This window comes from Lytechinus variegatus, chromosome 18 (genome assembly GCF_018143015.1).
Source record: "Lytechinus variegatus isolate NC3 chromosome 18, Lvar_3.0, whole genome shotgun sequence".
Taxonomy (NCBI): domain Eukaryota; kingdom Metazoa; phylum Echinodermata; class Echinoidea; order Temnopleuroida; family Toxopneustidae; genus Lytechinus; species Lytechinus variegatus.
The window spans coordinates 20,566,887-20,585,148 of NC_054757.1; the positions used below are offsets into that span (position 1 = coordinate 20,566,887).

Genomic DNA, 18,262 nt, shown 5'->3' on the forward strand with positions numbered 1-18,262 from the left:
GAGTCTCTACTGCTAAATATCTGTTAATTCTGTATCACTGAAAACAATCTTGAAAAGCTTTTCAAAAAGTAACAACCTTGGGAACGCGTGGTAAATATGAAAGCATATTTTCTTCTTCTTCTTTTTGGATACATTACCACGTTAAGCCGTAGATCGATCTCATATTTATCAAATATTTTTTTCTGAATAAACAGTAGCGTACGCAGGATTTTTTTTTAAAGGAGGGGGTTGAAGCTGAATGAAAAAAAAATAAAAAAAGGTCTTCACCATACAAATTTCACGTCGTTTCGTACCTGAAGTAAAATTAACATTAGACAAGGGAAAAAAAGGGTCTTCCAAAAAAAAATAGAGAAGGGGCTGATTCTCGGGGGGGGGGGGGGGGGGTGATTTTGGGTATCAAAGCATTAAAGGGGGTTGCAATATGAACCCAAGGTTGAACCCCTGCCCCTGCACGCCACTGCAAACAAATGAAAACGAAACTTGATTCGAATGAGAATTTGAACGTGCCTCCATTAGCTCTCGAATAAATTCCCCCCCCCTTAAAAAGAGAGAGGGGGGGGGCTCACACACGTACACTTCCACACCCTTTTCAAAACCGAAAGGCAAAACCAAACTCAGCAGCCGAAAACTTCGCGAAACATCAGCAACAAAGTTTGTTGACCTTTCTTGCGCAATGTCGTCGCACTTTATATTTTGATTAACCAGCTGATATTTCCCACGCATTACACACAGTCGTCAAAAAGAGAGCGAGCGAGGGGGAATCGCTGCGCCGTCGCGTCCGCCGCCACGAATCTCCGGTCGGCTCTCCGTTCCTGTAACGTAGCATCTGTCGCGGCCAACGAAGCTCATGCAGTATACTCAAATAACGTCAATATCCTCTCAAAATACTACGGTATTTACCAGTTTTGGCTAGGTGTGCATGGACAGTGGTAAGTGCCATTTATTAGATGTTCCCTGTATATTAATCTTGTATTACAAATACAATTCGAGTGGAGAACTGTCTCGGAGTTCAGTTGGTATTGGTGGAGTGGGATCGGGATGCTCATGATGCTGCCGATGCGTTAATTCACAAATACATACGGTACGGTATTTCTCACTCACACTAACTTAGTACGAGGTTGAGTTGCCCCCGAATACTACCCCGAAATGTAAAGAAACAGCCTGTAAAGTGTTAGTACGTCCAAAGTTGGAGTACCGGTACTGTGCTTCTGTATACACGAAAGACCAGATACGAGATAAGTAGACTAGAACTTAGCAGTTGAACGAATAGACAGCTGGCAGCCGTCTGTTTCGAGGAGTTTTTTAACATTTTATTTTTATTTCTCCTCGTACACAGACGGCTCGCTATCGTGTAGCCACCATTAGGGGACTTGCAATGCAAAATCCCCCCGTCGGGGCTCTTCAATTTTTGTCTTTAATGAATAAAAATTTTGAAAGTTAACACAACCAAAATGCAAATTAATATTCCCTCTTGCCATTAATTGCCCAAAATCGGAGAAAAATCAAGTTACAAGGAACAAAAACAGTGACTTACCTCGGCTGTCGCGCAAATTCACTTCCCCGTTTTATCCGATCTTAAGTACATAAACATATGGCCATCGAGTCCCCTGTACAGATCGCGCTAGAACTTCGCTCTCTGTATTTGGTGAGTGAAGCCAACGGAGTTCAGCTGAACAACCGTCAGAGACCGAAGCTTTTGGTCTATTCAACGAAGAGCTGTTAGATTTGTCTGTAGAGATCACAGGAGAACCACTAGTGTTTCCCAGATGCTGAAGTTACTTGAATGGAAATCTCTCGAAGATACAAGGGCTATCTCAAGACTTACACTTTTATATAAATCTATAAATCACAGTGCTTCGGTCAACGTAGGTCGATACTTAACAGCTCCCTCTCAAAATTCTGTCAGGACAAGGAAATCATCGTCAATCCCTTTTTCCCGACCAACAACAAAAAAAGACTGCTTCAGTTCAAGTATGGTCAGTTCCCCCATGTCTGCGCGGTCTCCCAAGTCTGTGCACCCGCATATCTGTGCGATTCTAGTAAAAGAAGATACCGGTACACAATGAGCACGAACATTACACGTGCAATACATATACAGGTGTTCATAAATAAATCCGACTCAAAATGGTGGAAAAATAATGAATGGAGGGCATTTCATGTGACAGCCTCAAAATACAGCCTTTGTCATCAAAATCTCTGAATCGTGTGCAAAGTGAATGAGTTCGCAGACATGGGGTACCATTTTTTTTCAATCTGAAAATGACAGCCGAGGTTTTTTCCAAGAAAATCATTTATTTCTTTAAAATTTTTATGAGATATTTGGCACACTAACTCATTTGATGTAAGGAACATTATCAACTGAAAGATTTTGTGAAATAAAAAGAAATTCACTTTAAATCTTAACTCCAATCGTTAGGTGCGCAGACTTGGGGCCCACCATCATTCTCTTTCCTTCCAAGGACCATGGCAGAATGGAATCTGCTACCAGTAGACATACGTGAAGCTAAATCGGTCGATGGTTTTAAGACAAGGCTATTAAAACAAAATTCAAATGTCTACTTTCATCCGGGGGGCACATCATTAATTCAAATTCACCACTAGCCACACACGCTTACAGCAATTACATATCCCGATTGAGGAGTTTGCCTGCAGTAACAGGAAGAAGAAGATCTGTACAGGGGACTCAATGGCCATATGTTTATGTACTAAGTTCGGATAAAACATGGAAGTGAAGTTGCGTGACAGCCGAGGTAAGTCACTGTTTTTGTTCCTTTTAACTTGACTTTTTCCCTGTTTTTTGGCAATTAATGCCGAGAGGGAATATTAATTTGCATTTCAGTCACGTTAATTTTCAAAAGTTTGATTCATTAAAGACAAAAATTGAAGAGCCCCGAGGGGGGATTTTGCATTGTGAGTCCCCTAATGGTGGCTGCACAATAGCAAGTCATTTGTATGAGGAGAATTTTTTTTTAATTAATATTAAAACTCCTCGAAACAGACGGTTGCCAGCTGTCTAGGTTTCCACATGATGTTGTATGCAGCCATGATGGCACTCATTCAATGAACAAGGTTATGAGGCATGCTGGTACTAGCGGTAGAAAAGTCAAAGCTCCAATCTCAGCTCTGTATGATGGGGTGTCCAAACTTCGCGGACATTAAAAAAATATTCATCAGGCTTAAATTTGTTTTTTCACAAAAATATTAACAATTTATACAAAACTAATTCAATAAATAGTTTTACCACATTGACGGCAAGATCCTAAACTATAAAATCATTGACGAAAATGTGAAGTACGGTAGGTCAAGGGGTTATGGCGGTATCGCGATCTCAAAATTCTATGTATCTTTCTTGGGCAAGTGTTGGTCCTGAAAAGGACCACCCAGTGGGTGATTTTAAGTCCAGTGTTGGCCTTGGTGTTGGTGTTAGTGTTGAAATTTGGATTGCTTGCCCTAGCTCCAAAACTAATTCAGATTTTGTAAAACTTATCCAGATCACATGATTGACATCTCAACAACTAGTGAGTGACTTTTTGGGACCATCTGCATGTTATTTTTGGTGATCGTGTAAAAATTGACCTTACACCGACACCAAAAGGTCAACACTAAACTTGAAATCACCCAATCTCGACTATAGATCTCGACAATAAATACATGTAATGTGGGTTGAGGCCACAAGGAGTTGACCAAGTAGCCATTTCATCAAGTTCAGCACTTAAGTGCATATGGTTGTGGTTCTTTAACATATGAACAGCTTTTATATGAAATGCCATTTTTTTTGTAATTCATTGTACATGTAGGTTGAATGTCGGAAACATGGATGTTGAATCCTGGACCTGCAAAGATGTGGCCAAGTGGTTATCCACCAACGGCTTCGGTCAGTACTCGCGTCAACTGTGCACCGACCACATGATCGATGGTCAGGCATTACTACTTCTGACCGAAGCCGACCTGCGCAGTCCTCCTGTCTCTCTGAATGTTCTTGGAGATATCAAACGCCTAATCCATCAGATTGATCTTTTAAAACGTCACATTGGCAATCAAGGGCGGATATCAAATGGTTTTGCCCCGACAACAAGCACTGCACGGGTAACCAATCAGAATCACGTCGGAGCGGATGAGGTGGATCAGCCAAAGAAACACCTAAAACACCTAGCAACGAGATTGGAACCGGAAGTCTTCAAGACCGTCTTAAGCATCATCTACGTCACCTTGGTGTTCCTACTCACAGCCTTTGTCCTGACTGTCGTGCATGACCGAGTGCCTGATATGGAGAAGTACCCTCCTTTGCCAGACATCGTCCTGGATAGTATTCCGTTGATACCTTGGGCGTTTCAAGCCTGTGAACTCTGTGGTATCATTCTTGCTGTACTGTGTTTTCTAGTCCTCTTCCTTCACAAGCACAGGTATTTCACCTTTCAACATTCCATTCTATGACATTTGCTCCAAGTAGGCTACTGACTTACTGTATATTCCACACGTTCATAAAATGACCAACCCTGGATAATATGCCCTATCCTAAACTTAACCTTAATCCAAACAATAAACCCTTTTGAAACCCTAACCCTGATGTATCTTTGAGGAAATAAAGTCCAGAGAAATTATCGCCAGAGAAAATGTTGTGTCATCCTTCATTCATATCTGAAATGTTCTTAATCTGAAGGGAAGGAACTGATAATGTACCCTTTTTAGTTCCTCCACGATGTATCACATAGTCTATTTTATACATGTACATCATGATCTTTTTATTATTTTAAATCTGGAATGTCTATTCAATGCAGAAGTTGTTTGGCACAAGTATTCACTGCTGAATGATATGCGCTGTATCAGCTTAAACAACCACATACATGTTTCATTGTTTCTTAACCCAAGTCATCAAATATGTTGTCAAAGGGACATGTCCTTTTATGGCATTATATGCCCCCCCTCCTCGCCCCGGCCTGCCAAAAGGAGACTGCATACATGTAGAACAAAAAGTAATGGGCAGTGCAGCCTCTCTAGAGTAGAGTAACAAGACATTACCCCTTGTTTGCTCAATTTTCATTTTCTTGTTTTATTCTTTGCAGGAGCATTGTGGGCTATGAGGCGTCTCTTTGCCATTGCAGGGACAGTATTTCTACTTAGGTGTGTGACAATGTTTGTGACATCACTCTCAGTGCCTGGTATACATCTGCAGTGCTCAGCCAAAGTGAGTTGTTATTAGTTATGTTATGAATATTACAAGTTTCTGTAACTCTTCGAAATGAAGATGAAATGTTATTGTATCGTCATGGATTTAGATGTGCAATTAAAGTTCTGATACATTATTAAATTGTGATATTATCAGAGCTGCCAACTATTAAAAAAGTCATAATTCTTATGATTTTCTTGCCAAATTATGCCAGTATACTTTTGAGGTAGAATAGGTATGAACAACATGTAATACATGTACACTCACAGTAATGCATTATGCATTTGTAAAAATTTACTTGCCTGACTCTGCACGCTAGTGCTTCACAAAATGTAGCACCCTGGATAAACATACCTGAAAATCATCATGTAGGGTTGGCAAACTTGGCATTTATGAGCATTGTGCATCTAAGAAACGTATAATACCATAGTCCATACATGTATGGCACATATGAAATTCAGACTTACATCAGGGTGCAACTAAAGCACTTGCCCGATTGCCCGGGGAAAGTAAAAGTTGTAGTTGGGCTAGTGTTTTGAATTAAAGACCAAAACTACTTCCCCAAATTGGGCTAACAAAATTCTCACAGTAGAAAAAAACCTACGATGTAGAATTACCAAAATTAGGGTTGAAATTTGGTCATGAAAGAACAAGGTACATCAGTTCATGTCAAAAGAGAGAAAAAAAAGGTCAATGGTTTCTAAAACCATGATATTTTCTTTTGAGGAAGTAAAACTTCTTTTTCAAGGATTTTTTCGGGCAAGTGAAATAGATTTTTAGGCAAGAATATTCCAACTATTTAAAAATTTACTTGCCCCCAACAGGGCAAGTGCATCTTAAAAGTTATGTAGCACCCTGCTTACATGTACATGTATATCAAAATTATAATGACTTTTAAGCTGCTTGATGACTACTTTTTACTTTTAAAAGGTCTGTATAACATATAGTACGCTCAGACGTCATGATGAGTCATTTTGAAAATGGTAGTTGCACTTGCCGAAAAGGGATTGTTCTCATGTCTTTTCTCCAAAAGAGAACTACATGTAAAATCACTACAGAGAGGGTGCTAGATCTATATTTAACTCTTTATGCCATTCACATTATTGCATGCCCTTTTAGATGCATTACTTTCGCATTTCTGCATAAGCACCCATTTTCCTATTGCTGCCCCTTTGTGCCGGTAGTTTTCGGAGTTTTGTTTTGGATACATTTGCTTTCAAAACGACTTAGTGGGAGATCATCAACCTTCTTTACAAGTAAACAAAAGTCAATACAACCTCCAGCAGACCCAGGAGGTTCATTGGGAAAAGGAGAGAAAAGAATCAATAAAATACTCCCCACAAACAATACCACGGTCAGGTTCATTGTTAGGAGTGAGGACTCGTGGCAGTGTAGGAAGAGGTCCCTTTTTTCTTTGAATCTGTTTCAGATTATCAATGATATTAGAATCATTTGTGTGATAACCTGCCCAGTTGAATAAAAAAAAGATTCATCATGTCACTGACCCAAGAACCAAAATAAAGAGCTACACTTTTGTTGGAAATGGAAGAAGAAAAAAAAGTAACACACACAAAAAGATAATTTGCAATGCCTTATTTCATTTTTATTGTAATAAATTCGCACTTATCTTGAAAACCCACCAAACGCTAAAAGTTTACTTCACATCATTTCCTTTCTAAATGTTCAAATAAAAGATATATGTATGTATATATATGTAATATATATATATATATATATATATATATATATATATATATAAATAACAGAATTATACTGCGGAGAAGGGTTCACTGCTAAAATAATGCAACATGCAGAGGGTTTACGGGTCAATGCATGAAGAGTTAAAAGATCACAATTAAAGTTTTTACAAAAAACTCTGCAGATTCAAGAAAATTCCTTGGCCACATTCAGAATTTTGATGATATCGGTCTTATCGGAGGATATCTCACTTGATTGCCCATATGCCAACCTTAATTGCATGTAGGCCTACATTAAAAACCATTTTCCCTCAATTTCTTGTTCTAGGTCTACGGTACTGTGTGGGACAAACTGTCTAGAGCAGTAGAGATCTGTTTGGGTCTAGGCATGTCCTTGACTGGTGTTCATACATGCGGAGACTACATGTTCAGCGGACACACGACTTGTATAACCCTTGCCAACTTCTTCATTACGGAATGTAAGTAAAGCTCTTGAACCTTCCACAGTGATAAATTGCCATTTGGTCTACACCTATGCAGGGATGCCAAGTTAAAAAAAACCGTTATGCATGAGATTTTCATGACTCGGCGTCTCTGCGCGCGCGCGGCCCAGTACTTACACTTGTGCGTTTCGAAAATGCGTGTGCGCGAGATATGGGCTTCATCATGATATCGATCCATACTACAAAACCATGCGATGCACGCACGCAATTCATCGTATCTCGTACTATTTGTGCCCTGACTGCACTCTCGATTCATCTCATGTGCCGGGGTAGACGCGATGGCGTGCGAAGGCAGTCTTTTTCTCTTTTTTTTCTGTCGGGTCCCGATGCGTGAGAAAAATGGGTGCCATGTGTGAGATCGTGAGACGGACCCTGGATGCGTGAGTCTCACGCATAATGCTTGAGACTTGGTAGCTCTACCTGTGTAGAGTTGTGGCTGGTATAATAGATGATAAATAATATCTACTCTATAAAGCATGAACTATATAACCTTATAGGACCTCGTGCAGGGAGATTCCGCTGGTATAAACAAGTGATGTTCATTGACAAAAAAAAAATAAGTACACCAAGAGGAAACATGGCACCAAGACTAAATTGGTATTAGACAGTGTATTGCAGACCAAATGGCAATTGTAAGGCATTGTTTTACCGATCAGAATTGATTGCTCCATCGCGATTGCTTAAAAAGCGGTTACTCCAAATGCTGCAGATCAATTGATTATATGCGACTACTAACCAAAAATGGGGTGTCGGCTCCTTCCAGAATTATTTTCATCTCTGAATTCAGCATTTTCACGCCTGAAGTACAATAATGTTCTGACTATGAAAATACTTGTACAAATGCAACAAATTTAGGAACGTTTACTTTGTCGACGTCCACATAGTCTTCAGATAGTTTACGTTCCAATGTTGTCGCATCTTTTGTCTGTCCTAAGGTGTCCTCTCCAAAAAAATGAAGCAGTTGACAGAACATGCAATAAGATGGAACCCCTGTAAATATATGTATGAGTGGGTGACTTCATGCCTCACAATTTGACGTAATATCATTTCACTTATAACAATACACATACAAAGATTGAGGGAAAGCAAAACAACTTTAATAAAACAAGACAGCTGTGTATACCTTGATTGTTGGAAAATTGGAAGTTTGATAGAACACAATTTCTTCCCTATTATATCATTATCTTTATTTGTAATTATTTTGGCTTTTTTAGATTCCCCACGCAAGTTCCACATCCTTCACACCGCAACGTGGGTGATCAACCTGTTCGGAATCTTCTTCATCCTCGCCGGCCATGAGCACTACACCATCGACGTCTTCATCGCCTTCTACATCACCTCGCGCCTCTTCCTCTACTACCATACCCTCGCCAACAACCGGGCCCTCCGACAGGGCGATGAGCGGGTCAGGGTCTGGTTTCCAATGTTCTCGTTCTTTGAGGCGAACGTCGACGGTATTGTTCCGAACGAGTACGAGTTCCCCCTCCCTTCTTTAACGAAGATCATGGAGCGTATCAGGGAATGTCCGGTCAACAGACCGGTCAAAAGACCTATTAAAGGGAAGGCAAGATAGTCTAAGACTTTGGTTGTGGAAATATGTTGTGGTATGTGGTCATGTACTTTCCAAGAGTTATGTTTGTTCTTGTGATATTTGACATCAGGCAATTCTAGGACACCTTTATAGTGACTGGCAAGTTGTGCTGAGGGAGTTGTCATTTGGGTGAGCAATAGGACTCCTACAGGGAACATGTTCACCAGGGCCCTGTCTTACCAAGAGTTGCGATTGATCCAATGCAACCACAACTATGGAAAGCCAGCAATGTCAGCATCTAAAATGCATGTTTGTAAAAATATTTTTTCAAAATAATGAATAAAAATATGGGTATTCATACATCCATCTTTTTCTTGAAAATTCAGTATGCCTCTCTTTATTTACAGAGGACATTGTGCAAATTTTCTGTAGAAAAAAATATGACATTGATGGATTTCTATATAGTTGAGGTTGATCGGATCAATTGTAACTTTTTGTAAGACGGGGCCCTGGAGGGTGTTTTACAAAAGGTGTATTCAGACTGCCTTGATCTGCAGATTGTCAGTCCTTTTAAATTACGAGAACGTTCTCTGTTCAGGCCTCAATATACCCAGTGATAATTTGTGCATTCACACCTACCCAAAGCAGACCCTTTCGGGTAAGTTCTCAAAGTTATGACAAGCATGCGCAGTGTGGTCTGATTAACGTAGGGTAGGGCCCAGCTTCCACAGTTGAGAAAGTTCTCGTAATTTGCTTTCAAACTGCCAAATTACCCATGTCCTTCACAAAATCCCTGCAAATTTCTTGTAATCTCAGCAAGTACCTACTATTAATAGCGGGTTTTTTCTTTGGTATATTACAAGTAATTTGCATTGACAGTGGCAGAAATACCCGGGGGCTGTTTCATAAAGCTGTCGTAAAGTTACAAACGACTTTACGCACGACTGGAACATGTTCTTAGGTCATAAATCAATTACACAGGGATATCATATAGCACAAGAAAGGGTCACCATCGTTCGTAAAGTCATCATAACTTACGAACAGCTTTATGAAACGGGTTCCTGTATTTTCAGATCAGGGTAGAGCAGTGCAAATTTTCCGATCAGAGAAAACCTGGAACTGATGATCTTCTGAATACACCGAAGTAGAGAAGTCTGAATGTGATTGAACGCTGTTCTTTTATGCCAACGCACTCCACACCACACTTGCATTGCACGGTAAAGGCGCGGGATCAGACTTTGGTTTTTGTCTCACCTGCGAAGCAAAGTGAGACTATAGGCGCCGCTTTTCCGACGGCGGCGGTGGCGGCGGCGTCAACATCAAATCTTAACCTGAGGTTAAGTTTTTGAAATGACGTCATAACTTAGAAAGTATATGGACCTAGTTAATAAAACTTGGCCATAAGGTTAATCAAGTATTACTGAACATCCTATTAGAGTTTCATGTCACATGACCAAGGTCAAAGGTCATTTAGGGTCAATGAACTTAGACCATGTTGGAGGAATCAACATCGAAATCTTAACCTGAGGTTAAGTTTTTGAAATGACGTCATAACTTAGAAAGTATATGGACCTAGTGAATAAAACTTGGCCATAAGGTTAATCAAGTATCACTGAACATCCTACATGAGTTTCACGTCACATGACCAAGGTCAAAGGTCATTTAGGGTCAATGAACTTTAGCCAAATTGGGGATATCTGTTGAATTCCCATCATAACTTTGAAAGTTTATGGATCTGATTCATGAAACTTGGACACAATAGTAATCAAGCATCACTGAAAATTTTGTGCAAGTTTCAGGTCTCATGATTAAGGTCAAAGGTCATTTAGGGTCAATGAACTTTTGCCGAATTGGGGGTATCTGTTGAATTACCATCATAACTTTGAATGTTTATTGGTCTAGTTCATTAAATTTGGACATTAGAGTAATCAAGTATCACTGAACATCCTGTGCGCATTTCAGGTCACATGACCAAGGTCAAAGGTCAATGAACTTTGGCCGAATTGGGTGTATCTGTTGAATTACCATCATAACTTTGAAAGTTTATGGATCTGATTCATGAAACTTGTACATAAGAGTAATCAAGTATCACTGAACATCCTGTTCGAGTTTCAGGTCTCATGATCAAGGTCAAAGGTCATGTAATGTCAATGAACTTTGGCCATGTTGGGGTTTTTTTTGTTGAATAACCATCATATCTCTGTAAGTTTATTGGTCTAGTTCATAAAAAGTGGACATAAGAGTAACCATGTATCACTGAACATCTTGTGCAAGTTAGAGTAGTATTCAAAGTGAGCACTGCTGCTATATTGAACCGCGTGATGCAGGTGAGACGGCCAGAGGCATTCCACTTGTTACTAGTTTTGTTCTCGTATCGAGCAGTATGTACATGTAACTTTACTGCTCACGATTATGAATATACCAGAATATTGTTCTACTTGATAATTGCATTTAGAAAGAAATTGCTAGCGTTTCCACATGTATCTTCCCATATAAAGTGCAATTCAGTGGGTTTTTTAAAAGCTTCCAAATGTTTTGGAATATGGTGAAAAGATATTACTGCCTTAATTATAAATTGTGACTTGACTAAAGAATGATGATGCCTATTACGAATCACTCAAATTGCTAGAAATGGTGGTTTTGTAATTGTTGAAGTTAATCAAATGGTGGGTTGTAATTGTTGAAGTTGATCAAGAAATTTTTTATTGGATCAATTGTTACAGAGATTATAGTAACAGTACTAGGAATGATGAAATGGTTTTAAAATATACTGCAATATCTTTATGATATTGAATATATCTATTTTCTACTCAGTATGGTGGCTTATGTGAATTATTTTTAATTGACTGAAATCTTGTATGATTGAATATTTCCTTCACTCTCCCTCTTTCTTTTTCTCTCTCGTTCAGCCCCCCCCCCCCCCCCTCCTTCCCTTTTTGTTACTCTTCTGTATTTTTCCCCTTTCGATATCTTTCACATCCTTCTCCATTGATAAAGCATCTTACTCCTGGCCTTTGAATTGTGCTGAGCTCTGATCTGGTGTCAATTTTTTTTTGTTTTAATGACACTGGTGTCAAGTTGAAGTTTGATAACATTATGACACATGTTATTAAACTACATGTAGAACTTGACACCAATCACGGAACTCTGTTGTCAAGTTGACTTTTGAGTGACATTGGTGTCAAGTTAAATAACATGATGTTTCCATCTTGCAACTCTGGTTCAGATTGATTTTAAATAATGTTCATTTGTCAACTTTGGTGGCAAAGTTGATTTTTTTTAGTCTTGCATGATGTGTCCATCTTGCAACTAAGGTGTCAAGTTGATTTTGAATGACCCCGGTCAGTCTGGTGTCAAGTTTAGTTTTAGATTATGTGGCCGTCCTGCAACACCGGTGACATATTGATGTTGTATGGTGCAACAAGCAACTCTGGGGTGATATTCTGAAAATTGTCCTAAGTTTCTTGTAACTCAGCAAGAACACAGCTCGCTAAAATTTTCTCAAATCGGTATTCTGAAAAGGATGTCCCCTATTTTATCCCTGACACCAAATATTTTATCAATCAGTCATTTCACTTTTTATAATTTCGGTCAACCAATAGAAGTATCCCTTCTAAAAAATAATTAAGCGCATTGTTGACATGCAGCGTAAATTCCTTTGCACCACTGACGCTTATGCTTGTACGCTAAAAATACATGCGGCTTTTCTCAGAGTCATTTTCTCTGAAAAGATTCATCTCGAATGCTAATTTTTAGTTGCTAAAAAATTGAACCAATCCGTCAATATAACGTCTTTGGAATGTCTTCTTTTGTAAAACATGATGTTCTTGCGGGATGCAGCAAGAAATTATTATTGTTGACCAAGAAATATCGCATTCAACATTAAGTTACAATAGCCCCCTACTTTTTTTCTTGTATTTTCCAAGGAAGTTAACAGAATGCAAAGATAAGAGGATTTTCAGAATACATGTACCTTGTAACTCAATATGTTATCTTGTGCACAGAGATATATGCGCCATTTTAAACTTTATGCATCATTGTAACTCTGACGTCATAAGCGCTTTTTGATAGTGAAAGTTACAAGAAAAGATACAAGAGTATTCAGGATACAGATTTTATTGTAACTCTAAAGATACAAGAATATTTCTCTAAGACAATTTTCAGAACACTTCCCCTGGTGTCAATGTTGAGTGGGGGGGGGGGTCAAAGTGAAGAACAAAAGCACTTTAAACAATGTATTTATTATGCAGTGAACTTTCACTGGGTATTGTGAAGTCCCCCCCCCCCCCATCAGCGAATTGGTCTATATCAGGGATGCTACTTAGGCTTGAGGAAAATATGAAAACCTTATCTGCAATGAGATATAATGTTTTATAAGACCAATAATATGTTCTAAACATCTAAATTCAGACTTAAAGTCTGACAAGATGGCATCCCTAATAAATGTGTGTACAGCACAAAGTGTGATAAATACTGTTTTTTTTCACCAAAAAACTATGCCCTTCATTCCTTGGACAATTGTAAGTTTGGCTTGAAGATTGGAAATCTACTCAGTTGTTTCACACTCTTGTATCTTATCATAACTAATCAAGGATGTGGCATGGTGAATATTCTATGGTCGGATATCCTGTACATATTCACCATCAACAGGAAAGAATCGTAGGTCAAAGTTCAGATAGAGTGTAAGTTTCATTGTTGAGATTGCTATTAAGATTATGTGTATAATCTGTGATGGTATTCGTCAACGTTTGGAGTACAATACCTGTTAACGCAGGAAAGAGATTGTGCAATAACGATTAATGTACCTGTTTGAAAAATGATATCACATTCCATATGTTTAAAAGGGTAATACCAAATTTTTTCCCTTATACCAAGATGATATACTGGGGGATGTTTCATAAAGCTGTTTGTAAGTTAAGAGCGACGTACAGAACGACTGGTGAACCTTTCTTATGAGCTAAACCATCACCAATCAATATACAGTGTACCATTAACCACAAGAAATGATCAACACTCGTTCTTAATGTTTCTCTTAACTTAAGAACAGCTTTCTGAAATACACACTATGTACATGTATGCATGCATGTTTTTTTCTGGACTGTTTGTGTGTAATAATCATAATAATATAGGGTTTATATTGTGCACAAACATGTATAAAACAAACAGCAATTTAAAACAGTTTACAACTGATATTTCACAAATATGTTTTGTATTATGCTTGAAAGCACAATATCTTTCACTTAATTAATACTTGAGTGTACAGTACATGTATTTTGTTAAAATCAAAAAGCAAAATCTTACATGTATTTTATGATTTGATAAAATGAAGCATTGCATATAGGCAATTCCATAAATGGATCAACCTTTTTATACATCCGCCCCCATTTTTCTCAATTCTTACTTCACTTCACAAACTGACCTTGTCATGATCATTTGACAGCATTATTCAGACTGTCATATTAAAGAATAAGAAATCAGAGATAGAAAATGTCATGAAGGTCCCACATTTATGGGATCAGACGTACATATTCTATGGAATTGCCCATATGAGACCTGCCAACCCCAAATCAACAATAAGTCAACCAAAATGAATATTGAGAATTTTATTGATCTTAGAAATTCATTTCCTAAGCTTTAAGATGATGTATGATGTGTTAAAATTGACCAACAATAACCATGACAAGTACTTGATTGAATCCAGAGGAAATTCAGCAAGAGCTTAATAAAATAAGAAGAAAACAATAGAAGTTTGGGGTTCACTCGTGCGTGAGATGTGCATACTGTGTAATGTCAGTGAAACTTTCAATCAGTCTGAAAAAGTAGTGTCCAAGATAATTCATGTATCTTTTCCTTTATTCAACTTCACGACTTCAAATTTTTACAGTATGAAGAAGAATTGCTCTTTCAGATAAGCTATTTTTTAATAATTATTATTGGTTTTTGGAGACTAAATTACTATTTTGGCTATTTACAGAGAACCTTACCTGGCGACTTATTGGTGGTTTTGGGGTGGTAGGTCACATATGAGCATAGGCCCAAATTTCTCTTAAACTTGTTTACTTGGCACTACTGAACACCGCATATTAAGAGTAGAACATGTACATGTAATTCTAAATTTACTTGTATTTCCATTAACTCTCACCATCTTCTTTCAATATGCACATAGCCCTTTTATAGCTTATCTGGATCATAATTGTAGTGTTTTGTTTGCTGTGCATATGAAACCTCATGATTTTCTGTGTTATTGTTTTAGTTGCTGTTCTGGTTGATTTGAAATGGAGTAATGAAGGACATTTTATCATCTTTTAATTTCAATATCTTGGAGGATCATGTTGTTATTACAGTAGTGTATCTTTTATTTCATGAAAAATTGATCTATTATATGATTATGTTTAAAATTATATATACAGATTGCGGAGGGAGTGTTTTTATGTTTGAAATTATGTACCGGTATTTACGTGTATGTGAGGAACGATGGATGTACATGTACAACTTCACAAGTCAACCTCGTAAACCAAATATGAAAAATTCACGGTATACTATGCTGCTTTTAAATTAGATCTACATTTTATTTCATAGATATTAGTAAGTTGCAAATGATTAGTTATTTGGGTTAGAGTTCTCTAAATTTTAGTGAAACATCTAAAAATTTGGCAGGAGACCAGAAAGTGGAGAAGTGTGAAGTATTTTTGTTAATTATTTATTTAATCAAATTTATAGTCTCTGGGAGTTTTGCACAATTGAGAGGCGAAATGTGTAACCTTTTTATGAATAGTCATAAAACATGCACAAGCAGTACTGGTTATATTTTATTATGTATTACATAATTCACTGAGGGTAGATAAATATTTCCAATATCTATTTTTAATAAACATTTATGATATTTAAGTGTACTTCACAATTTTGATTAAAGACTATTTATGCAACACATTTATCCATGTCTATATTTCAGTGAACTTTGAATGTATTGAAATACTTGAATTATTATGTTTACAGTGCTGTGTGTGGAAATAGAATTGATGTTTCACAAATAGTGAAGTCTTGACTAAAATCACACTTAAATTCCGAGTTGATTTGGTCTATATTACATCAGATTATTGGTCTTATCATATCCTTTAATTATAGGAGGTGCAGTCTGTGTGGTTCCGTTGTGGTCTAGTGGTTTTGACTCTCGCCTTTGAAACAGAGGGTCGTAGGTTCGAATCCTAGCCATAGCGTGTTTTCCTTCAGCAAGAAATTTATCCACACTGATGCACTCGACCCAGGTGAGGTGAATGGGCACCCGGCAGGAGTAATTCCTTGCATGCACCGAGGGCTGGTGATGGCAGCTCGAGCCAAAGCTGGGGTAATAATAGCAGCGCTTTGTATCCTCAGGCAAAAAGCGCTTTATAATAGCACCATTCAGCTACATGCATTATTATTATTACCATGGATTAATCAATGAGAATTCATGAAAATATTATGTGCGTGTTGCATTTACTTTCAGACTTGTGAAACACTTCCCAGAGATATCCTTGCCAGAACTATCGGCTGCTATCGTAAGGTCATCAGAATTAGCACCACCTCTATCATTATGACCACAATCATCACCGTCATCTCCACTCCAATGTTACCATCCTTACAATCGGATCCCATTATGCATACATCAGGGGGGTGTTTCACAAAGATTTAAGTATGACTTAAGTCGAACTTAAATGCCGACGCACACATAATATGCAACGCGCGATCTTGTTGATAGATACGCTGTAGTGCGCGTCCTCATGGCACGATCTGACCAATGCGGCCAAGCCTTTCATACCATACGCAACTCAGCATTTAAGTGCGACTCTAAGTCATACTTAAATCTTTGGGAAACACCCCCAGATCTTAAAACTTGTAAGCTCTTGAATCTGCGATCCTTAAAGGCTTTCGGACTATTGTTTCCAAAACGCAACAGGGTAATATCAGCACTACTATCATCACAGTGCGTCCCACAAAAAACAAAACCGAGATTTATCAATGATTTATCATAACTTAATCACAAATATGTGTACAATAGACAAATGGCCTACTATTGTAAAGCTTAGAATCTCTCCTTTCATCTGAAATTACTTAGATTATTTCTCATTCACGCATGAGTGAGCAAAAACAATTTGAGGAGGGGATACCAAAAAGTCATTTGGCAGGCTGTATCTGAGTTTCAAAAAGAAAACCTCATTTATAAAAAGTTCAATATCTGCTCTTTAATTTGATACCTCAATTACAGAAAATGGTCAAGAAATAACAAAGTTCGTGTTATTTAAAATAAGGCTTGAATTTCAATAATTTCATAAAATGAAGAGGTTTTACAGGCTAGCATTCAAACTCACTCGACTTTCTATTTTGTTGACGATCAGCGATGCATTAAGTCTTTTGTAAACCATGCGATAGCTTCTGTGGGAAACCGGTGAAAACATGTTTAGTGAAATTATAGAAATACGTTGTTTCGAGGGAATTTTTTTTTACTTCTTGACCTCAAATAAACGAGCGGATATTAAACTTTTTAGGCATGTGATTTTCTTTTTGAAATTCAGATACCCCCTGCCAAATGAGTTTTTGGTATCCTTTCTTCAAATTGTTTTTGCTCACTCATGCGTTAAAGAAGGAATAATCTAAGTAATATCAGATGGAAGAGGAGATTCTAAGCTTTACATTGGTAGGTCATTTGTCTATTGTATTTGTGATTAAGTTATGATAAATCATCGCTTAATCTCGGTCATCAACATCACCGCTTTCATTACCATCCTAATCACCACCATCCTCATTCCATCACTTACAAAGGTAATCATCGTCATCACCATCATTATTTTCCCGGGGGGGGGGGGGCACTTCTATTGACGAGTGGATACCATGCGCGACCATGGGGTTCTCGAAAAGCACCCTAAACACGCACTTTCCATATTCTGAATATGCACCCCTTAACAAGTTTTGGCGTGTGATGAAACCCTACCCTTAACAAATATTTGAAACAAAACGATACTCTTGGCAAGTATTCACTGAAATGAACCCCTAAACAATATACAGCAATATTTTAATGTCACGGCATCGGTTTTAGCTTAAATTTACCTACATCGTTGGTTTAGTAAAACCCCATCTCGCGCAAAACGTACTCTGAACAGTGTTGACTCTTGGGGCAAAGAGTACGTCCTATATAAAACAAATTAGTCTTAACGACCATCGCACATTTGACCCTAAACACGTAGCTTCCTAGCGAAAATAGCCTTTTTTCATTATTTCAGTGTTTTTGACACCCTACGTAACATGCCCATCTTGAAAAAGACATCATTTTGGGGGTCGTGCATGGTATCCACTCGTCAATGTAAGTGCCCCCCCACGGATTATTTTC

At 38.0% G+C, this 18,262-nt stretch overlaps 1 protein-coding gene across 1 annotated transcript; it reads left to right on the forward strand.

Annotated features, from left to right (window-relative positions):
- The first annotated feature begins 615 nt into the window (after window positions 1–615).
- Window positions 616–9,111, forward strand: LOC121432173 (sphingomyelin synthase-related protein 1-like). Its single transcript, XM_041630029.1, has 5 exons — window positions 616–929; window positions 3,798–4,409; window positions 5,074–5,185; window positions 7,193–7,343; window positions 8,582–9,111. Exons 2-5 carry the CDS (start codon window positions 3,814–3,816, stop codon window positions 8,938–8,940), a joined length of 1,218 nt encoding a protein of 405 aa, XP_041485963.1. The 5' UTR covers window positions 616–929; window positions 3,798–3,813; the 3' UTR covers window positions 8,941–9,111.
- The last annotated feature ends 9,151 nt before the right edge of the window (window positions 9,112–18,262 follow it).